The sequence below is a fragment of the Salvelinus sp. IW2-2015 genome, linkage group LG15 (assembly GCF_002910315.2).
Source record: "Salvelinus sp. IW2-2015 linkage group LG15, ASM291031v2, whole genome shotgun sequence".
NCBI lineage: Eukaryota > Metazoa > Chordata > Actinopteri > Salmoniformes > Salmonidae > Salvelinus > Salvelinus sp. IW2-2015.
Genome location: NC_036855.1, coordinates 19,355,985 through 19,379,732, shown reverse-complemented (window position 1 = coordinate 19,379,732; position 23,748 = coordinate 19,355,985). Strand labels below are relative to the sequence as shown.

General features: G+C 43.6%; 1 protein-coding gene across 1 annotated transcript in view; it reads right to left on the bottom strand.

Moving 5' to 3' along the window:
* Window positions 1-23,050, bottom strand: part of hmcn2 (hemicentin 2) — a 69,419-nt gene extending 46,369 nt beyond the window's left edge. Inside the window, exons 1-20 of the mRNA XM_024001790.2 lie at window positions 22,505-23,050; window positions 18,521-18,591; window positions 18,018-18,176; window positions 17,805-17,927; window positions 13,617-13,788; window positions 13,373-13,479; window positions 13,133-13,253; window positions 12,787-13,050; window positions 12,543-12,687; window positions 11,341-11,462; window positions 10,847-11,119; window positions 5,379-5,520; window positions 4,917-5,044; window positions 4,015-4,128; window positions 3,746-3,904; window positions 3,358-3,552; window positions 2,096-2,191; window positions 1,792-1,919; window positions 1,553-1,697; window positions 810-922 (exon numbers count right to left, since the gene is read on the bottom strand). Of these exons, the coding sequence (XP_023857558.1) occupies window positions 810-922; window positions 1,553-1,697; window positions 1,792-1,919; window positions 2,096-2,191; window positions 3,358-3,552; window positions 3,746-3,904; window positions 4,015-4,128; window positions 4,917-5,044; window positions 5,379-5,520; window positions 10,847-11,119; window positions 11,341-11,462; window positions 12,543-12,687; window positions 12,787-13,050; window positions 13,133-13,253; window positions 13,373-13,479; window positions 13,617-13,788; window positions 17,805-17,927; window positions 18,018-18,176; window positions 18,521-18,591; window positions 22,505-22,778 (3,051 nt within the window). The 5' untranslated portion in view covers window positions 22,779-23,050. The remainder of the gene's footprint in view (window positions 1-809; window positions 923-1,552; window positions 1,698-1,791; window positions 1,920-2,095; window positions 2,192-3,357; window positions 3,553-3,745; window positions 3,905-4,014; window positions 4,129-4,916; window positions 5,045-5,378; window positions 5,521-10,846; window positions 11,120-11,340; window positions 11,463-12,542; window positions 12,688-12,786; window positions 13,051-13,132; window positions 13,254-13,372; window positions 13,480-13,616; window positions 13,789-17,804; window positions 17,928-18,017; window positions 18,177-18,520; window positions 18,592-22,504) is intronic.
* Window positions 23,051-23,748: the final 698 nt, after the last annotated feature.

The following is a 23,748-nucleotide window of genomic DNA, read 5'->3' as shown; positions in this document are numbered from 1 at the left end:
GTTTTAGATTCATCTCTCACAGTTGAAGTGTACCTATGATAAAAATACAGACCTCTACATGCTTTGTAAGCAGGAAAACCTGCAAAATCGGCACAGTGTATCAAATACTTGTTCTCCCCACTGTATCTAGGGCCAAAGGTTCAAAACCCAACTTCACTTCTGATGCTTGCTATAATTACAGAGCCGAGCCCCCTTCCCAAATTAAACTAATAAGATGCCTCTCTCTCTCTCTTCTCTCTCCTCTCTCTCTCTCTCTCTCTCTCTCTCTCTCTCTCTCTCTCTCTCTCTCTCTCTCCTCTCTCTCTCTCTCTCTCTCTCTCTCTCTCTCTCTCTCTCTCTTCTCTCTCTCTCTTCACTCTTCTTCTTCTCTCTTTTCCTTCTCTCTCTTCCTCTCCTCCTCTCTCTCTCTCTCTCTCACACTACACACACACACACACACACACACACACTTCCCTTTTGAACATAATATGGCTTTTGCAGACTACCTTTCATCTGACAAGAATATACATTTAGTTCACTCTAGTGCACTAATCTGAGAATGTATGGAACAAGGCTATGAAAAAACGTTCCTTAACACAGGCAGCCGTATAATATATAAATAAGTGTTACGTTAGTTTAAAGGTTATTAACATGATGTTAGTTGCCATTCATTTTAAAACAGATGGGCTGTGATTATAATCCCCTCTAGATTCCCTTGTGCTAAATTACATGATTTGTCACGGGCCATTTGTCATATGTGTTTCGAGAGATGGAGCCAAAACCATCATTAGAGAAAAAATTGCTTCCGAGCAGAAAGCATAACATCCTACCTTGGACCAGACAATAGTTGGCTTGGGAACTCCACTGGACTCACATGACAGGGTAATGGCCACACCCTCATTGGCTATGTAGTGGTATGGACCAGCGCTGATCTCTGGGGGCACTGGAAAAGTAGGTCACAAGTACAGCTGTCGACTGAGCATGGACAACCATGGAGGCAGAATTATCCCTGGATTTAGCTCACAGCATCAGCCTTCAAGGCATTTCTTCATTACAACTTGTTGATGAACCCTAATCTGTGTGTGTGTCTGTCATTATTGTCTATGGACAAAGTGACTGTTCATCAATGTATGCAGTCTTAACTATAACACTGCAGGGTGCTCAAGTTACTCAGAGGTTGTTTTCCCAAACTAATAGTCAGCATGTTCTTAAGATCATTAAATGACCCCATGACTATAACAGGTTGGCATTTATTGGGATGACTCATGTACTGGAGGCAGCTCTGCAGAGTGGTCACTAGCTGGCACAGCCACAAAGTCATGAATTCTGGTTTTAAACCTAACCCTAACCCTAACCTTAACCACACTGCTAACCCTAATGCCTAACCCTAACCTTAAATTAAGACCAAAAATCAACTTATTGTTTTCATGCATTTCTACGATGCAGCCAATTTTGACTTTGCAGCTAGCTCATCTAGTTCCTCCGTTCCCCTCAATAAAGGTCAACCTGCATGACACTAGAGGATCTGCTATAGCCCTGTATTGACCATTCTGTAAATCCTTTCTCCTCTCACCATGGACTTCCAGGCTGACAGATATGTTGACCGACCCCGCTATGTTCACCGCAGTGCAAACATACGTCCCAGCATCCTCTGGGAGTGCCCTCTCTATGTACAGGCTGCCATCACTCCTCAGGAATGTCCTGCCACTCAGCCGCAGCTAGGGAACAGCAATGGATTCAATTAGACAATGGTACACACACATTTCAAGAGGTAGTAAGATTGTAAGATTATTTGGGACAGGTCATCCTCACTTCATTTCCATTGTGGGTCCAGTGTCTCTCTGGCAGGGGTATTCCATCCAATAGCATGCAGGGAATGCTCAGAGACTGACCAATCCCAGTGGTGATGACTGGTGCACCATGTGCCAAAAAAGGGGGCTCTGTTGGACAAAGCGGGGGGATATTGTTACATGAGCAGACAGACAGAGATACAAAGCAGCAGTAGAAAAAATAATGAAGGATCAAACTGAAACTATTATGGGGAGAGGAAGCAATGGATACTAGTGTTATCTATCAGCAGAGAAAGGTAAGACTGAACACAAACACTAGTTCATACCCAGTCCACTGACACTGACTCTGGCCTCAGTCCTGATGGTTCCAAACTGGTTCTTGGCCTCACAGACATACACGCCTTCATCATCCAACCAGACACCTGTGGACCAATGTATAGCGGGGGGAGAATACTGTTATCATAACCAAAGATATATACAGATTGCACTCTATAGGATGGAAATATATCTCCATGCAAACCTCAGTATGAGAAAGGTAACATGTGGAAGTACTGTATTTAGAGTTGACAAGGCAATACGAACAAGATTTCATTTTCATCAACTTTGTTTCAACCGTTTACTGGCATTATCTTGGTTTAATTATAATGTCATTAGGGTTAATTGAAAACTGATGAATACAATTAGGTGCAAAGTAGTACAGCTGCCTATACAACATGTCTTACACAGTATATTCTACTTAGAACACATGATGACAGATGGAAACATGATTAAATTGCCAGTGTCTACATGGCTGATGTCAACCCATGTGAAGAGTAAACAGTGAGAGTGATGTGGTTCATGCATGTACAATATTTAGCCTACATGCAGAATCTGACACATTAATTAATAGGACACTGGACTCTCTTACTATAAACAACGGCAGGTAAAGACAGAAGCATCTGCTGCCGTTTAAGCAAATCAGGTCAGTATGCAGACACAGACAGGGCGAGTGATGGAAGTCCACTTCTCCATGCAAATACTACTGTTTCTCCCTCGCCAATAAAAAATAACCCAGCCTATAAATATTGAGGATCTATGCTGTGGATATATCAATCTCTCTCTCTCTCTCTCTCTCTCTCTCTCTCTCTCTCTCTCTCTCTCTCTTTCTCTCTCTCTCTCTCCCCCTCCCTCCCTCCCTCCCTCACTGGCCAAGGCTAAAGTCATGGTCCAAAAGATATTATATCCACATCATACAGTTAAACTCGACTCAACCCTGATTTAACATGGAAATCTCTGTCAGATCTCTAAGGCCCTCAAAGTGCCTCAGTTTGCTTCACTGCAGGAGAAAGGGGAGACGCTCTATTTATTCAGCAGTGCCAGCTGTATCCTGTTACGCTCACTCTCTTAAGAAAACGTTTACTGAATCTGATCTGAGGGGCTCCACCTCTTCAATATTTATGAACCCAAAGAATGTCAGCCGTGCCAGTCACACACTTGGCGCCAATGGAGGTTCTGGTCTCTTTGGTGCCTGCTGCTTTGGTATGGAATGCAATAGTGGGATAGTGAAATATTGTAAAGAACAATAGTGGGAAAGGGACATAAGACTCACTCTGGATCAGGAGATGCCCTTTTTCTAGTTGCACCTGGCTACCGCTGCTGTCTACGTTAGTGAGAATCGGTCTCCCATCATCTCGACGCCAGGTAACCTTGGGCAATGGGAAACCATGGGCGACACAGGGWAGGGTGACATTCTCCCCCACATCTGCCATCATGTCAACGGGGGTTTCTGAGAACAGAGGGGCCGCTGTGGGAGAAAGAGTGGGGAGATCAGCGTGAAGTTCTCTATACACAAATAGTGTATAAAAAGGACATATAACTACTCTACTTAAAATACATAAACAGTCTGTATTACACCTACTTGGTTTATATAAAGGGTGAAATGCCTTGCCATTATTACTGGTTATCTGAAAGTAGCATTAATTCAGTAAGGCCCTCACCTCCAACCTCCAGAATAACGGTAGCAGAGGAGGTTCCAGCCGGGTTTCTGGCCACACAGCTGTACTCCCCGGCATCCTTCTCCTGCACCCCTCGGATCTGCAGCGTCCCACGATGCACGTCCTGCTCAGCAAAAGGAACTGAGTCTACTTGTAGATCACCTGAGAAAAAACAAGAAAATTACACTCAGACACAGTGACTTATTAATGAATGCAAATATCAACCTAACAGGTATCACATCACAACGAATCACTCAGTGATCAGTATTTACCTTTGGACCATTTGACCAGAGGAGGGGGGACACCTGTTGCTTGGCATGCCAGAGTGGCATCACCTCCAACGGCTACCATCACAACCTGTTTCACCACCCAGATACTGGGTTCCTCTGTAGGGAGGGGAACCAAGATAGAGCTTAAATAATAAACATGACCAAAACATGTTTATTATCTGCCAATTCGGCAGACAAGTTCACAATGCTATACATGACCAGAATAGCAAAGTAATGTGAAATTAATTTTGTAAATTGACTGGGCCACGGCCCAGGCAGGAGGTAAAAATAGAAGTATCGCTGTCTGACATTTCACACGCCTTGTACGTCAGTGGAGACGTGACAGAGACAGATGCTTCAGTAGTCAAGAGAGAAAGACAGCTGAAAGGATAAAACGATGCATCCAGCCAGAGACCGGCATGATGGTGTCTTGACAGACCAGTGTTGTTCAAAATGACACTCCCAGACAAAAGTGAGTATAATACAAGCACACTCCAGGGAGAAGCTGCCATGGTCCATCAGTGGTGTGCCCTCTGTCAAGCACTCACTGACAGCAAGGCTAAAAATACATCCTGATGACTGTCAACCCTGCCCACACAMGGAAGTTTCAACCCACTGAGCAAGACAGGAGGAAATATGCCACTGTCAATCTGAGCTCTACTCACAGCTAGACAACATAGCCCAAACACTATGGATCAGAGAGAAATTCATTCAAACAGCACTCAACAAAGTTTTCTAACACATAAACCATACAATAGTGACCCTACTCTGAAAATGTATGCCTGAGGAAACAGTGGAAGATAATCTTGAGTTGAACTAGTCTAGAGAGAACCTGTCATAGCCTTTATAGAGCTGTCTCACTTAACCTATGGTAGGACTAGGGCTGTAACGACATCTCTACCTACCTGCATAATTGAGAGACACAGTCTGTTTAGCAGTTCCAGCCTTATTGGTTGCAAGGCATGTGTAGTTCCCAGCATCCTCAGGGAGGGCATCTCTGATTGTTAGGCTACCATGTTTGGATATAGCCATCCTGTATCATGTAAGACAGACATCAGTCARGGGAATTAATGTTTGTTGATTTAGATGATTACAAATGCAGATGTCCCAGTGAAATTCATCACTAGCTGACCAAGGAAATGTTTGTATTGCTTAAGGCATTTCTCTTTTGAAAATGTATTTATTGGCAGCCATATGTAAATGTACAAAAAATCTGGAATAATATAGTTTTGTGGTTAGATGTAACTATAAAATTAAGCAAACAAGATGTGACATTTGTATATTCATAGTAGGCATTTAAAATAGAATCAAACAAGTCTCTGCAGCTGCTGTCGTGTAGGTGTTGAGTGGGCTGAGAGTTCCTTTACCTTGGCTGATTAGTGAGGAAGATGTTTCCATGACTCCAGAAGAGCTGTGGAGTGGGGGAGCCGGACGCTGTGCAGATGAAGTGGACCTCAGACCCCCTGGAGAAGGCTTGGCTCTGGGGGCTGACTACCACAGAAGGGGCCTCTACAGAGACAGAGAGGATCCATAGTAAAGGGCTGATGACTCAAGTCCCAGTCATGGCTTTATGATAAGTCATTTATTACAGGCAGCGGTGATCATGGCTAAACTGTGGTGAACCTCTGCTAGTCTGGGGGCAGATCAGGATTAACAGGGAGGGCCTGACGTCATGATCACAGCGGATCACAGTCAGAGACGTTTCAAATTTGTTTCATCGTTTTCAAACGCATTTTCAAGCGTCTGATGCCATGCCCATGATAGAACCTGCAATTTTCAACTTGCATCAATTGGGCTGATTTGAAACATGTTCTGACTGGGAGCATTTCTGGAGAAGTGGATAAGTCCTTCTACTAAGGCAGTAATGGAAAGCAGATGCCAGAGGCCTGGAGGAGGTATGGAGGAGGCCCTGGTGTGTTTAGTGTTTACAGTTTTTTCCAACTGCTTACAAACAAAATCTTTTCATGTCACACGATTTTTGAAACCTCTCACTCAAAGTGCAAAACTACACACCAAATATCCAAAACCATAAGCTATTTCTCAGCCTTTGACTCAGTTGTCAATTGCATAAAAACTTTTTTCAAGACACTACACACAATTCTCTACCTAAAACACAAAAATCTAACAGGAAGTGACTTGCTTTCCTTTTCCAAACACAACCAATCAAAATGCTACACTTATTCACCAGGTCACACACACACTCCTCACATGTGCAAACACTAATAGCTTAACTGATCACTAACCAATCACTGCTTTACTGTAGTATAGGCCTATAAATAGGTCAAATTATCTGTTTTGAACAATGGATGCCAACAATGGACAGAGAGCAAGAAGAGTAGGAGGGAGAGGAAGAGGAAGAGGAAGAAGAGGACGAGGGCAAAGAAGAGAAGGAAGGAGAGCCATCTCTGATGAGATTAGGGCAACACTTGTTGATCATGTGATCAACCACGGTTTGACCATGAGAGAGGKTGGACTGAGAGTCCAGCCCAACTTCCGTCGATTTACAGTGGCGTCCATAATTCGAACCTTCAGAAATGGAAACAGGTATGCAACTATCTAATGACTATTTTAGCATTACAGTAATGTACTGTAAAATACATATGATTGCATAAACATTTGTAAACATTTGTAACTCTAAGCCATCCATTTACTGCACTGCATTGAATGAATGAGGTTGGTTATCATGCTGTACTACATTTTTTTGTACATTGTTTACAGTTCCTATGCTGAACACATACTGTGTTTGAATTCTGTACAGAGTGGAAAGGCAAAGACATCATGGAGGACGAGGACGCTTATTTACAGATGTACAAGAGACTGCAATTGTAAATATGGTTTTGGCCAACAATGCAATTAGGAATCGAGAGATAAGAGAGCATATCTTGAATAATGACACCATATTTAACAACATCAATGCTGTAAGCCTGTCGACTATACAACGCATCCTCCAACGGCACCGAGTGACGATGAAACAACTTTACAAGGTGCCATTTGAGAGAAACTCTGACAGTCAAGAATATGCGACATGACTTTGTAGAGGTACTGTGGGGCAAAAAAGTATTTAGTCAGCCACCAATTGTGCAAGTTCTCCCACTTACAGTTTTTTTGGATTGCTTACACACTAAAATTAAAAGTAGTACACTATTAGCAAAACCTTACACTCAAGAAGCAAAACATCAGCCCATATTTGCACAACTATAAGCACATTGTCAACCTCACACTTGTTGCAAAACTCTACACACAGTGATTTGCAAAACACTAAACACACTTAACATACATTACACACAAAAATCTATCATGAAGTCACGTCCTTGCAATACCAAAGCACTGACTGTCAAATTACCACACCGTCCAACCAATTGGTTCAACACAGTCATCAGGTGTGCAAACACTCGTTTGCTTAATTGTAGACACACCAATCAGGTGTATAAGCACTATAAAAAGCAGCAGGTGAGTTCATCGGTCTTCAAGCACAATGGAAAGAGTCAGAGAAAGAGTAAGACGAGGAGGAGGAGGAGGAGAACGAGGAGGAGGACGACGAGGAGAATGAGGAGGACGAGGAGAACGAGGAGGACGAGGAGAACGAGGAGGATGAGGAGGAGAACGAGGAGGACTAGGAGGAGAACGAGGAGGACGAGGAGGAGGAGGAAGGGGAGGAAGAGAAAGAGGAAGACAAGAAGGTGCTCAAAGAGGACCGAATCTAACAAATGAGATCCGCGCAACACTGGTTGACCACGTTGTCAACCACGGCCTGACGCTGAGGGAGGCTGGACTGCGAGTACAGCCAAATCTTAGCCGATATACAGTGGCAAGTGTGATGAGAACATTTCGACTGGAAAATAGGTATTGTAAAAATATCATCATATCAAAAACATCTGCACGGTTTCAGTAACTGCTTACAGTACTGTATTCTATGCACTATCAGCACTTCTGTTACAGTACTGTATTCTATGCACTATCAGCACTTCTGTTACCTTTTCCTGTGAAATTACTGTACTATTGTATACTGGGGTTTTTTTCTACATAGGATTGAGGGTCAGGGACGACAAGGGGGAAGGCCTCCTATYTTCACAGAACAGCAAGAGAGGGAGATAGTAAACATGGTTTTGGCCAACAATGCTATAACACTCAAGCAGCTCCAAGCTAACATTGTCAATAACCACGCCATTTTCAACGATATCCATCAGGTCTCAACATCAACACTGGCACGCATCCTAAAAAAAAAACATATTCAAATTAAGCAAATTTATCGAGTGCATTTCGAGCGCAATTCCGAAAGGGTGAAACGACTGCGGCATGATTATGCAGAGGTATGTATTCACTTTAGCAGTGTGATCTTGCATACTGTCTCATAATCTTTTACTGCACTGTAATATGTATACTAGATCTACACTGAACTACACAATTTTGCCTGACACTGTTTTTCAGAGAGTTTTACGAATGGATGGAGAGGAGATCCAGCATGAGTTCATTTACGTAGATGAGGCTGGGTTCAACCTGACGAGAACACGAAGGAGGGGAAGAAACATCTTTGGCCACAGGGCTATAGTCAATGTCCCAGGGCAACGTGGGGGTAATATAACACTCTGTGCAGCCATTACACAGAATGGGGTCCTCCACCGCCATGCCCATATGGGCCCTTACAACACAGCACTCATACTTACATTCTTGGACCAATTGCACAACATAACAGCAGCAAATCAAATCGATCATATGCAATACATTGTTGTCTGGGACAATGTGTCTTTCCACCGCTCTGCTCTGGTTCAGAACTGGTTTCAGCAACATCCACATTTCACCGTRCTATATCTTCCACCATACTCTCCATTCCTCAACCCCATAGAAGAGTTTTTCTCAGCATGGAGGTGGAATGTATATGATCTCCGTCTCCAGGCTGAGGTACCCCTCATCCAAGCCATGGAGGAGGCCTGTGACCAGATGGAGGTAGCAGCAATGCAAGGATGGATTCGTRATTCAAGACGTTTCTTTCCAAGGTGTCTTGCTAATGACAACATTGCCTGCGTGGTTTGATGAAARTCTCTGGKCAGATCCAACTAGGCGAAGAGACAATGTCTAGTTATTTTTTATTTTATTTTTTTGAACTTACAATACGTAAAGTGACGTTTGGTTACAGTATTATGAATCTCCATGTCAACATTTTGGGCGTGTTGAGAAATAAATGAGTTTCTTCAGTCTGCAACATTGGTCTTGTGTAGTGTTTGGTGAATTGACATTATATTTGTACTTTGTTGATAGTAGCCTATTCTAATCATAGGGAAGTAGAAGTGCTAAAAGTGTTTTAGGTTTATCACAGCAGAGTGTAACTCGTGCAAACAGAGTATAGTAATGTGAAACGTGTGTGTTTTATATGGTAACAAAGTGTGGTTTTTAAAAAGAAGTGTATAGTTTTTACAAGAGTGTTTAATTTTGCAAAGGATCTGTAGTGTTTTGCTAATTGGGTGTGTGGTTGTGCTAATTGTGTGTAGTGTTTTGAAAACACGGGCCCTGTTTTGAAAATCGTGCTTAAGCAATCAAAAAAAACTGTAAAAAGATGAGAGAGGCCTGTAATTTTCATCATAGGTACACTTCAACTATGACAGACAAAATMAGAAAAAAAATCCAGAAAATCACATTGTCGGATTCACCATGAATTTATTTATGTGGATGAGGTTGGCTTCAACCTCACCAAAACCAGGCGCCGCGGAAGAAATGTAATAGGACAGAGGGCAATTACCAATGTCGCTGGACAGCGTGGGGGTAATATAACTATGTGTGCTGCCATCACTCAAAACGGGGTCCTCCATCACAATGCCACACTGGTGTTGTGTTGTGTACAACACCGGCCATATGCTCACTTTTCTGGATGCAATTTACACAGTGCTTGTCCCTGATCCAGATCAGGAGCCTGCTAGATGGGACAATGTTAGTTTTCACCGGGCTGTTCTGGTCCAAAACTGGTTTGCCACCCATCCACAATTTGTAGTTTTGTACCTACCCCCATATTCACCTTTTCTAAATCCCATAGAGGAATTCTTCTCAGCCTGGCGCTGGAAAGTGTATGATCGCCAACCCTATGCCCGCATGCCGCTTCTCTAGGCAACGGAGGACACATGTGGMGACATAGAGGTTGCCTCTGTCCAAGGTTGGATACGCCATGCTAGGAGATACTTCCCTCGATGTTTGGCAAGAGAAAACGTATCTTGTGATGTGGACGAAGTATTGTGGCCAGACCCAGGCCGGAGAAGAGATGAAGCGTAGCTTAGCACTGGTGACTGCCCCCCCCCTACCAATTCTTGGACTGCCCCCCCGGGACCCCCCACACACACAATTGTGTTATTTACTGTATTCTAAAGAATATACTTTTGGTTTACATATGTTTATGGTTTTGTTGTATGCTACTGTATACAACAGTAATMTTTGGCCTAATAAATATTTTCTGTTTCTACATTGCATTGGTGTTTACAGTGTACTTGTTACCCCTCTCAGCAGATTACTTTCACTGTAGAACGTTGTATTGAAATGTAGATATAAGCCTATGAAAGACCAAAGAGCTTRAGATTTAGAACAACAGTGTTTACATGGTATATCCAAAAATGTACTATTATGAAAGCAGTGTTTGCCATTTGATGCAAATGCTTCATTCTGACATGTGTTTATGGCATTTTGAATGCAGTGTTACATTTTGAAGGAGATGTGAGGCATTTTGCATTTTGTGTGTGCAGTTTTGGGAATTGTGTGTAGAGTTTTGAAAAAAGGAGACAGTTTTGAAAATGTGTGTAAGCAGTTGGAAAACACTGTAAGCAGATAACCGTTGGGGTGCGGTGAGCTACAGTACCTGGGACAAGCAGCCACACTGTGACTTGGCTGTCTCCATGGGCGTTGGTGGCCACACACTGGTACTGGCCGGCGTCCTGGGGCAGCAACCCACTGATCTCCAGGAAGGAGTTGGGCAAGACCCGTACCCTCCCGGAGCGGGTCAGGATAGTGAGGCCTGCCCGCTGCCAGGTCAGGTTGTGTCGCATGGAGCCCTCCACCTGGCAGGCCAGCACAGCCACGGCCCCCACAGTAGAGCTCACATTCACTGGGGCCTTCAGCACCGGAGGAGGCTCTGTCTCATGGGAAACACAGTCAACACAGTGAGACAAACAACACACTATCAGCAGGGACTAAACAGTACAGACATAGTTTACTGTCAATGTAAACATTTGGAATTACATTTTTTAAATCTGTGGACTTTATATCAGCAATATATAAGAAGTATTTTGGAATGCTATTCATATATTTGAAGTGGTGTATGTGTGTGTGTGTGTGTGTGTTCTTCTGACATACCTCTCACAGTCAGCTGTGTGAGGGCTCGTCCCAGTCCCGCGCTGCTCTGAGCGATGCACTCGTACGGACCCTCATCCTCACCTGAGGCATGCGGAATTTCCCATGATGCTTTGCCAGAGAACCTGAGACATATGAACAGTTAGCTGGCAGGTGAATGATGATGGGAACAGGATACTGTCTTACAGCACTGACAAATTAGCCTCTCTGGCACAGAGACACAGTGAATTCCTCTCGCCAGAGGTCGGCATTATTTAATGTACACTACCGTTCAAAAGTTTGGGGTCACTTAGAAATGTCCTTGTTTTTAAAAGAAAAGCACATTTTTTGTCCATTAAAATAACATAAAATTGATCAGAAATACATTGTAGACATTGTTAATGCTGTAAATGACTATTGTAGATAGAAATGGCTTATTTGTTATGGAATATCTACATAGGRGTACAGAGGCCCATTATCAGCAACCATCACTCCTGTGTTCCAATGGCACGTTGTGTTAGCTAATCGAAGTTAATCATTTTAAAACGCTAATTTGTCATTAGAAAACCCTTTTGCAATTATGCTAGCACAGCTGGAAACTGTTGTTCCGATTAAAGAAGAAATAAAACTGGCCTTCTTTAGACTAGTTGAGTATCTGGAGCATCAGTATTTGAAGGTTTCGATTACAGGCTCAAAATGGCCAGAAAAAATACCTTTCTTCTGAAACTCGTCAGTATATTCTTGTTCTGAGAAGTGAAGGCTATTCCATGCGAGAAATTGCCAAGAAACTGAAGATCTCGTACAACGCTGTGTACTACTCCCTTCACAGGACAGCTCAAACGGCCCGGGTGCACAACTGAGCAAGAGACAAGTACATTAGAGTGTCTAGTTTGAGAAACAGACGCCTCACAAGTCCTCAACTGGCAGCTTCATTAAATATTACCCGCAAAACACCAGTCTCAACGTCAACAGTGAAGAGGCGACTCCGGGGTGCCATACTTCTAGGCAGAGTTCCTCTGTCCAGTGTCTGTGTTCTTTTGGCCATCTTAATCTTTTCTTTTTATTGGCCAGTCTGAGATAAGGCTTTTTCTTTGCAACTCTGCCTAGAAGGCAAGCATCCCGGAGTCGCCTCTTCACTGTTGACGTTCAGACTGGTGTTTTGCGGGTAATATTTAATGAAGCTYCCAAGTCTAGTGTCTTAGTGTGTTCAACGAACAGATACTCACTGGAACAACTTATCCTCTCCAAGAGACACTCCACTCCGGGTGAACCTCAGCCTATAGGGAACATCGCTCTCTACCGAACAGCCAATCATAGCGGGCTGCATATAAAAGCTGTTCACCACAAGGGGCATGCTCACAGCTGGGGGATCTGTTTCAAGACAAAAAGGAGAGGAGGGAAGAGGTCACACACCGGACTAGGGCTGTCTGTGAGACAGTAGGGTGGAGACTGAGGAGAAGGGTCTCTTACCTGGGATGATGTTTGTGTAGGAGACACTGGACAACCTCTGGAAGCGGTAACCTTCCTCATCCTTCCCTGTCACCTTGAGGAAGAAACTTTGGGAAGGAGTGCGAAATTCTGGGACACTCCAGAGTCCTCGGCTGCCCCTGTCAGAGGGCAGAGGCACAGGGAGGGTGCGTAGGGAGCGTCCTGAACCTGACACTAACTCCATGAGACTCAGCTGACCTGGTGGCTTCAGTCCTGTACACTTCAGTAACACATGGGCTGGAACTCCTATGAAAGGGGAGGAAAGCCAAATGTTATTCAATGCAATCACATATACATACAAAGATGTAAAATGACATGTACACATTACCTTTGATGGGTCTCTCCCTGGTATAGTTGAACTCAGACACTGGTATACTGGAGAACCCAGCCCGGAAGTCCAGATTGCTGACCCCTGTAACTCTCAGAGTGTGGCGGCCACCACAGCCCACCTGGACATAGAAAGGGGACATTCAGTTGTTGTTTTGTACATCAGAGGTGACTAAATCAGTTATCACATTCTCAATACAGGATGATCACAACCATGTCAGGAGGCTCTACGGTACAGTACCTTCAGAGTCCAGGCTCCAGGTCGGGGGAACTTCAGGTTGACAACACGGGCTGAGTTTGGGATATTCAGTAGCTCTGTGAGGCCCTGCTCCACTCCAACAATGCGACCTAAGCAATTGAAACACATAACAATGTAATTTCAAAATGTGAAATAGCATTTGATGTTCAGCTAAATGGATATATAGTATTATTCTCAAGTAGTGGCAATCTTTTCAGTGAGAATACATAATGAAAGCATAATGTACCAAGGGGATCCCTGAGCTCGATCTGAGGGGCTGGCCCACTAAGTGACACAGTGAACTCCTTCAGGCTGGGGTCAAAGGGCACCTCCCACTGGTTCTCCTGAGCACTGTCATGGTTGGAGGAGAGCAGGTGGACCTTCAGGCCCTGTACTGTCTCTTCCACCCACTTCAAGACCTGGCAGGAAAGAAGACATCATCTCAGCAAGACAGCAGCACACCTCACACCCCACACAGCTAGAGGACAAACTAGACAGTGGTGGTCTGGAACCTGTCACACTAGACTAGGCTATATAACATTCTGGCAAAGACCTCTAGTGGAAACCAAATCAGAGCGAAAGGACAGGAAGGATGTGCATGTGACCTCATGACCCATCTCTGATTCTGAAACTGTCTGCTTCAACACTGCAAGCTGGTCTTTGTCTTTGGACCATTCTTCCATCGCCAAAGTATGTCTCAAAGGGATCTTCCATAAACAAAAGGAAAGTGAAACAGCTCAACTGTCAAAAAGATAACATACAGTTTTCTGCACTCTTAAGCATGAATTCCCCAGAGGAGTTGGAAGGCAACACAGTGGAAGGCAACACACTGTCCTTCTGCAAACTACCTTTAATGAATCATGGGATTGGTTCTCCTGTCCTGGCTTTACAAGAGTCCAGGAGAGATCTATTCCAGATTATAAACAGGTCCAACTGTGCAGGATAAATGAAGACTATCAATGAATCAACTGTTTTACTCTTTGTTATCTGAAAAATTGGGTGGGCTTTAAATAGCAAATGTGGCCTGAGAGGACTGATCTGGTCTGGAGTTGATGGGATTGTGGCGGCTTCACTGAAATGAGGCTCATTATCTTGTTATCAGAGAAAATATGACCCAATGCCTGGCTTCTGCTGTGACTGAAAAAAAKCCTGGGTGGCTTGATTGCATTCAATTCCAGTAGTAAACATCATTGAGTATACTTTTCCCCCATGACTATTACTGTAGAATATTTGACCGGTAGAATTTTTATCTTTGAGTTTTCAACCCTGTAGGTGAAATCATGCTGGTGGTTATGAATCAGAAGAAAAACAACCTGTGTCCTTTCTCCTTTACAGGAAAAGAAGAGCATAACCTGTTGTGTAACTGTGTCTTATTCATTTCACTGGCTGGACCATCCTTTTTCCATCTTTCAAGTGCTTTACAAGCAACTGTGGTCTTGTATTTGTTTTGACCCCATAATCGTGAGGGCAGACATTGTGGTTGCATTGTGTCTATAATAAAACAAACTGAAAACAATGCTTTAGTGGCCCCTCTGAAAAAAGGGGCTTATTCAACACATCTTCATATATTTAGGAATAATGGAGATTGGAGTGAGCAAAGCCTTTGATAATTTAATTAGCAGGCCTCCCCTCTCTGTGTACCGGCCCACTGGCTCCTCTCAGCAGCTGATTCCTCTCAGAGTTTACAACTGGAAACAGCTGTAAGGTCTGCCACATGTGCAGCCGTCCCCAAGGGAGCAGGAAACTGCTGTAGAGTGAGCTACATCTTCCACAAACCGGTGTCTATTTCATCTCCAGCACCCAGGGAGGACACAGAGTAGACATTCATCTCCCCACAGCCTTAGACAAAGGGACATAGAGACTGTCTGGTCTGACCAAGGTGTGTCTCAAGGAACATGGTGTGTTCTGATGGTGCTGCTACAGCCGCTCCCTGCCTGAGCCATGGGGAATCCAGAGAATCTACGGGTCTTTGAAACCTCATCCGCTGGGTCTCAGCTGAACAGGCACATGGCGGTGTGTCAGGAAGAAGCATGGACTGTTCTTTTCTTCCTCCAGCTTGGTGGTTGTCTACAGGGATTCCTCTTCCTCATGCCCCTTTGAACCCCTCCAGTAGACCGCCTGACTGATGGTTTCTCTCATCGTGGTTGGGGAACCTACAGACTACAGCCCTCCTTGCAGACAGGGGTCACCAAGCTCAAGCTCTGAGGTTAAGACGCTACCACCATTGCGGTGAGAGAAGAGACAGGGTGCCAGGAACCAGGCTATTAGGCCAGATCAGTCCCAGATGATCCCCGTTCTCCTATTGGAKGGGAATGTCAAAACACCTGCCTTGCCTTTCCCCCAGACAACAGACAAGAGTCTACCACATCTGTCTTCCTGTCTCTGGTCTAGACCACAGAGAATGGCTTTGTTCACTAACCTCAGGAACACGACAGAGGATACAGGTTAACTGGATTTCATTTATATTTTCACAAACACTCCTGTCGCTTTAACTCACTACTGGGCCCACCTGAAATCATTAGGCCAATGTTTCCAGTGGTTATTTTATGGAAGGAAGTCCAGCTATTTCAGAGAGGAGTGCATGTGGATCACAGGAGGTTGGTGGCACCTTAATTGGGGAGGATGGGCTTGTGGTAATGGCGGGAGTGGAATAGGTGGAATGGTATGAAATACATCAAACACATCGGAACCATGTGTTTGATGCCATTCCATTAGCTCCGTTCCAGCCATTATTATGAGCCGTCCTCCCCTCAGCAGTCTCCACAGGTGTGGATTTGAAACACAGAGACACGAACATGCATTGGCCAGGATACTGCCAAGGTAATCATAAACAGTCTACAGTAGATTATAGATGGGAGGGCAATAACTCATGAGCTCATGGCCTGTCCTGTCTCTTTATCACCCTTATTGAGTCTAAGCTGAGGCAACAGAACAGACATCCACAATATGCATGGATTCGTGCATGGATGAAACCTCCCAGAGCCCAGAACGATMTCTCTTGGCCAGGTTCTCAGTCCTCTTACATCCTTCACACACTGAGAACTGAGGATAGCCTCTGTGATCATTAGGACCAGAATCAACGCATTAGTGTTCTTTTTCTACCCGAGCTCGGGATTGTTTGGCTATTTGCTCCAGTGATAACAACAAGTTAAGTCTTAAGAGTTGAAGGAGTGTCACACACAAGGTTTCACAATGAGCTGTTGTGTGTGGACTTGGAGCCAGCTCCAGTGGGCAGCTGTGTTGGAAAGGGAAGCCATGACAGATCATATCCTGGGATTAGACAGTAAAATAAGCAGTCTGCTTTCTCTCCACCTCTCCCCCCGAGACCACAAAACACTATGTATATTTGATTTGGCAACAGTTTATTAAACTCATATTAAGGGGGAAGATGTTAGTTAGATGTCAGGTATTCATGCGGTTTCTAAGGATTAAAGGATTTACATTCATTTAGTAATAACATGCCACCTAGAAGTTACAATCCCACTGGTTGTAAATGCAACTGAAATACGGTAGTAGTTCTCCATGTGGCTCCATACTAAATGAGCAGAGAGAATAGCATGACATTTTAAAGGTATAATGGGTCACATTAAAACATAAAGGCACTCCTGCCACTATCCACACTCGGGCCCAGGTTGAGAGGACTGGTTTCTGTTGGGGGGGTGAATGTGGTGCCTCAGCTCCTCACTATTAACCACTATAACGTAGCACAGCACTGTCCTGCAATGTGGACATGACATTCAGACACTCCTCAATGAACTGTGGAGGCTATGAAGTGTTCATAGAACCATATCCCACACACATACACACATGCACCATACATACTTGCATACATAAAGACCGGCATGAGTTGAAAGAAAGCAGACACACATAAAAACAGACATTGAGAACTGGGTTCAGGGGTTCAGTGGGCCACCTCCCCCAGTGAACAGTCATACTTGGCTCCAGTGTAGAGCTGCCCTCTCCTCAGCCCAGCCATCTCATGTGATGATATTCAGGATACCAGTGTCTCTCCCAAAGGAAACCGGCTTCTTTTATGTTTGGTTGGGAGTTATTGAGCCCCGTTGAATTTGGCTTCCAAGATTTGGGGTTCAGTTACATGATAAGATAAAGGAATCACTCACCCCTACTATGTAGTTCCTGGTGAGTTTAATATTAACTTCGAAAATATTTGATGTGTGTCTATGAAATATACAATGATTACATGTTCGGGTGATATGGGATTCATATCGCTAGTCTTTCAACTGCTTTTACATATCAAATATTCTCCATAAACCATTTGTTCACTTGAACCCACGTGCATTTTTTTTAACCCATGTCCTGAAGAGACAATAAACCTTTGCTTCTTACAGAAAAATCACACTATGGTTGACCATTTACTCAGCACACCCTCGTCAGTATGCTTGAAAATAATATCCATTTGTTTGATGACTCTCACCTCATTGACTTGCTGCTTGTTCAGGTGAAAGATCTGTCCAGAGCTGGTGGCAGCGATCTCCTCATAGGCTCTGTACCCAGGCTGAGAGCGGTCTCCACAGTCCCCAGTCAAGACAAACACAACCTGGGTGCACACAGAGGACAGCAATGGAAGGTTATTATTACTGAACTTATACTGAGATTATTGTAATCATACATTGCAATCAATCATTACCTGTGACTGTCGGAGCTGCACCAGTTGCAGCACGTCCCTTTTCAGGTGGTAGTCCTTGGCCCTGGCATCAGTGAACACGTAGATAAAGGAGCTTGGTAGAGACACCTCCAGGGCCTTCTTTATGGCTCCTATACTCATCTCTGGACAGTCTCCACCTCCCTGAGAGAAGACAACACACAGACCATTGATCCAACGCCATCACGGAGGGCCTCAATAGGAACAAGCAATACATCACTATGCATAGACCTGTGCTATGCTGTGTAGCCTAACCATAATCTTATTGAGGTTAGAAAACTATACTATACTGTATTGACTATAGAGACTACGGGCTTTATATTCTAAGTAGTCTGCATTTCTATTGTACAGATCCTGCATAGCCTACCTCTTTCCTGGTCTACAGATTGATATCAAGCATGTACAACCTATCCTATGGAGTCTGGCAGATGTTCTGGCAGAGGTGGTATAGCTCTAATGTTGTAACATGCTTTGGTTCTGGTACACACCTGGACAAACAGCTCCTGCAGATCCTGCTGGAACTTCTTTGGGTCAGTGGTGATGGACACAGGGCCAATGTCTAGGAGAACACATCATGTGGACGCTATTAACATTATACATGACGAATGGCTGGATAATCAAAGGACAATCAATAAAAGACAAAAATTAAAGATAATAAGATAGGTCAGTTGCACTGGATAATTATAGGCTTCTGGATGATAGTCCATGGTTAAATGATAGTCCATGGTTAAATGATAGTCCATGGTTAAATGATAGTCCATGGTTAAATGATAGTCCATGGTTAAATGGTAGTCCATGCTGCTCCCTCAAATTGTTTTTATTGTAATACCCTAATTCATTAGTGGTGGACAATTAAGTATCACATTCATGCTAGATTATATAATAATATAGCATGTCTGTGGGGTTATTGTGCCATCTCTGGGTCAAAAAGCCCATGATGATTGAGTAATCATTAGTTGTATTTAGTGCTGAAGTTAAAGCACCAGTGTAGTCAAATGGCAAACCACCCTGCATCCCACTGCTGGCTTGCCACTGAAGCTAAGCAGGGTTGGTCCTGGATGGGAGACCAGATGCTGCTAAACGTAGTTTTGGAGGGACAGTTGGAGAGCCAGAAGGAGGCACTATTTCCTCTTGTCAAAATGTTTTAAAGATTCCAATGCCCCAGGGAAGTGATTGGAGACATTGCCCTGTGTAGGGTGTTAATCCCGGTGTCCTAGCTAAATGATTGTGGACTACAGCAAAAGGAGGACTGAGCACGCCCCCATTCTCATGGGGCTGTAGAGAGAAGGTTGAGAGCTTCAAGTTCCTTGGTGTCCACATCAACAACAAACTATCATGGTCCAAACACACCAAGACAGTCGTGAAGAGGGCATGACAAAGCCTATTCCACCTAAGATGATTGAAAAGATTTGGCATGGGTCCTCAGATCCTCAAAAAGTTATACAGCTGCACCATCGAGAGCATCCTGACTGGTTGCATCACTGCCTGGTATGGCAACTGCTCGGCCTCCGACCACAAGGCACTACAGAGGGTAGTGCGTACGGCCCTATACATCACTGGGGCCAAGCTTCCTGCCATCCAGGACCTCTACACCAGGCGGTGTCAGAGGAAGGCCCTAAACATTGTCAAAGACTCCAGCCACGCTAGTCATAGACTGTTCTCTCTGCTACCGGACGGCAAGCAGTACCGGAGTGCCAAGTCTAGGTCCAAAATACTTCTTAACAGCTTCTACCCCCAAGCCATAAGACTCCTGAACAGCTAATCAAATGGCTACCCAGACTATTTGCATTGCCCCCCCCTCTCTCTCTCTTTTACGCTGCTGCTACTCTCTGTTTATTATCTATGCATAGTCACTTTAACTCTACCTACATGTACATATTACCTTGACTAACCAGTGCCCCCGCACATTGACTCTGTACCGGTACCCCCTGTATATAGCCTCGCTATTGTTATTTTACTGCTGCTCTTTAATGATTTGTTACTTCTATTTTAAATGTTTTACTATTTTTTACTTAACACTTATTTTTCTTGAAACTGCATTGCTGGTTAAGGGCTTGTAATTAAGCATTTCACTGTAAGGTGTTGGTTTTGAAATTCCCAATCTGGCCCTCAAACCATCATGGCCACCTAATCATCCCAAGCTTTCAATTGGCCCATTCCTCTCCCCTGTAACTATTCCCCAGGTGGTTGCTGTAGATGAGCATGTGTTCTCAGTCAACTTACCTGGAGAAATAAGGGATAAATGAAAGTCAAAAACGTGAGTTTTTTTTWACCATTTTAATTGAAAACAATCACAGTAATGATTTGATATTGGGATAAAAACGCCTGCATTGGACCTTTAACAGAGGGTGACCTGGTCAGTGTACCCCAGCATGACAAATAACAGCCTGCTAAGATCTGACACTWATTTGGACTCCTTCAAGGGATGATTGATGTAGCAGTAAACATTAACCGACAAACAGAGAATATATTGTTTGTGATAGAGAATAGGTTAGCATATAGAACAGTATTTCACTCTAGTGTGAGGGATGGGCCTGGTTGGTTGGGGTGGGGCCAACGTGTGTGTGTGTTTTTGTGTGTGTGTTTGTGTGTGTACGTGTGGCGTGTGTGCTTCAAGCTTTGCCATCAAATTGCAAGCCTTGCTTACTAAATATAACTATTACAATAGACATTGATAATTTGTGGACATGTCAGACTGTCAGTCTGCCTGGTGATTATTTCTTGATCGCTCTCTCTCGCTCTCCCACTGTATTTTTCTTGTCAGACTTTTAAAATCTTTGTCCCCACTTCACTCATAAAAGCCCATAAAACATGGATACTGTCACGCCTCTTTGTCAATCACCCAGTTTCTTTGCAATCTCAGGAGGTTAACAAGGTCCCCAAAGACAGAATGTGTGGCGTTAGTGTAGCTAGCCGAGCACAACATCCCCCTCCCAACTTCCAGCTCTTAGACCCAGGCTTGGTTACTGGGGCTGGTAGGCTTTCCGGAGGGGTGGATGGGGGGGTGATTGGGGTAATTACACACAAGCAGGCAGCATATGCTTCTCATCAGGGCTCAAACACCCTCCCCCAAAAGGGCACTCTCTATTTTCAAACTCCAGCTTTCCCATAGAGGGAGAGTGGAAGAGGGACGCTTGGGGAAGAAGCTTACCTGTTGCCATCCCCTTTAGCCCAGTTATCCTGTTCCTCTGTGTGAGTCATGTTAAGCACACTGACTGTAGCCTAACTCAAATGTAGCTGGGTTGTTCCACCAAGTCGTGCCTTTTGAGATGTGTAACTTTGAGATTTTTTGTTGTTGTTGATTTCACCCCATTTTAACATTCTGTCATAAGGAGCACATGCTCAACTTAATACAACACCTGCTTTACCATTTCAAGAGGTTAAATAAAGTGCCAAATAAAGTGACAGGGTTGACCATAACAGGGTTGACGATTTTATKTTTAATCAGCCATAAATCCCCTTGTGACAGGGGAAATGGAAGCTTGTTGTGTGCAACAGGGAGGGGCACTTGAATGCATGTTTCACAACAAAAAACACATTGTTAAAATACTTCTAGGTTGTCTATCTATGGGTAACAGGGTTGAAGTGTTACAGTATGCTCGACTCACTCGGTTTTCCACCACAAAACACCAGAAAATGGGCAAAAAGAGTAGAGCCAGCTCGCTTGCTTTTATATTATGATTTGACTATTAGATAGATGTTCAATGTTTCTTTTGAAAAATAGATTTTAAAAGGAATAGTTTCAACATATTAAAACAAGAGTTCAGTTCACATAACAGGGTTGACCTTAAAATGAGGGACAGGTTGTTTTTTGTTAAATTTAATCACTACTCACATTTAATAAATAATAATCTCCAGAAATGACGTTGTCAAAGCAACAAAATAACTAGGACTTTACAATGATGGCGAAAACTTGGTTAATTTCGTTAAAATCTTCCTGGAATTTTGGCACATTGGCAAGTCTTTATTCATATACAAATCAGATTTATTGAATTCTCCATGTGGTCTATATTAAAGGGCACTTAATTGAATACAACAGGCTTTTAAAACGTTATTCAACATTGGTGCACAACTTCTAATTAAAATATCAAAGGGATGCAAAAGGTAKTCATTTCGTGGAAAGACCCAATTAGTGTCTTATTTTTCGAATTTGTTTATCTTGAAACAGAGCGATAAACATCTGTAATTTGTAGTTTGCTTCCAGTTAAAAACCTCAGATTAGCCAATGGATAATAATTTGCATAATATAAATCAGACAAGGCTATACTGTATAGGCTACAGTTGATTTGGCTAGTAAATGTTACGATAAGTCATGTAGTGAGTGAAATGCAGGAGACTGAAATCAATTGTTCATGTCAATTGTTTAATGTAAATAATGTAGGCCTATTGTCTTTTTTTTTTTTTTATGCTAAATCTCTTACTCTTGTAATAAATAATTAGAGTTCTGCAACTTTTCATCTTTTCTTTTTTACCTGGGTCATGAAACGGGACGAGGACAAAGTTTTTGATGGGTCTGGTCCTCCGGTTGAGGGTCTTTTCCAGGATCCGAGAAGCGCCCTCTATCACCTGTTTGAGGTCGTCGTACATTGAGCCGGTAACGTCGAACACAAAGGCCAGGGTTGAAGCGCTGTCACTGTCCATGGAATCAAAGTCCTCCTGGACCCCCTCAACTCGCAGGTCAGCCAGTACTTTGGACCCGCAAATAAAGAGCGCCAAGACAAGGCACTTCAACATAATACCGGTCATTATCAATTCACTGCATCTGTATTTGTTTTCCAGAAATGTAACAAACCAGTTAAAACACAAAACTTTTGGCGAATAAAAAAAATCACCTAGGCCTATGGAAATACAATTATTGCCAAAAACAACTCAAATCCAAAAATCATTGGAAATGTTGCCTCAATTGAAATGCACGCCGATCTAGAGTAGATGATGTAGCACGTTATTTCCTCCGAGTTACATCCATGTACAAACGTTTGGAGGGACTGGAACGAGCTGCTCCCCTGGAGAAATGGAACGCTGAGCGCTCAGAACGGGGGCGGAGATGGGTGTTAAACGGGTCCTGAGTAGGAACAAGCAGATTTTTTTGTGTGTGTAACTTGACCCGGCTATGACTTCCAGCCCCAACCCTATATCCCACATTCTCCTGGCTGGGTACACTTTATCTAACAGCATTGGATCTGGCCAACCTAGTCTGGTGCAAAGCAATTGTGCACAACTTTTACAGTGGAGAATATTTGTGGTCATGACTCAAGAGCATTGTCCAAATGGCTTGGGTTTTATTAATAGCAGCGTTTATATTCAGCTGGCATCTAATTTTGTACATGRTACTCTCTGGTAGTAGCCTGTCATAACAGTATACTATCCCTCTGGTGCATGAATGGAATCAGTGGCCTGACAAGATACAGAGAAATACTGTACCAGATGTGTTTTCAGAGGAAAGGTTTAGGAAGCCAAACGTCCCTTTCTCTTCAGATTACACATACTGATAAGAGCGGATACTTCGATTGCATCACATGCTGAAGCATTCGCTCTCAGTGATCTATTTTCTGTATTTTTTTTTCATTCGATTTATTTGAGCCCAAATAAATATGTAACTGTCACGCCATGCAAGCCGTGAGACCGAGGTAGCATATCCGTACATTTGGCGAGGAGATAAGGCAACCTACATGAGGAAGGAAAGGGGATGTCTAGATTGTGGACAATTCAGAGACCC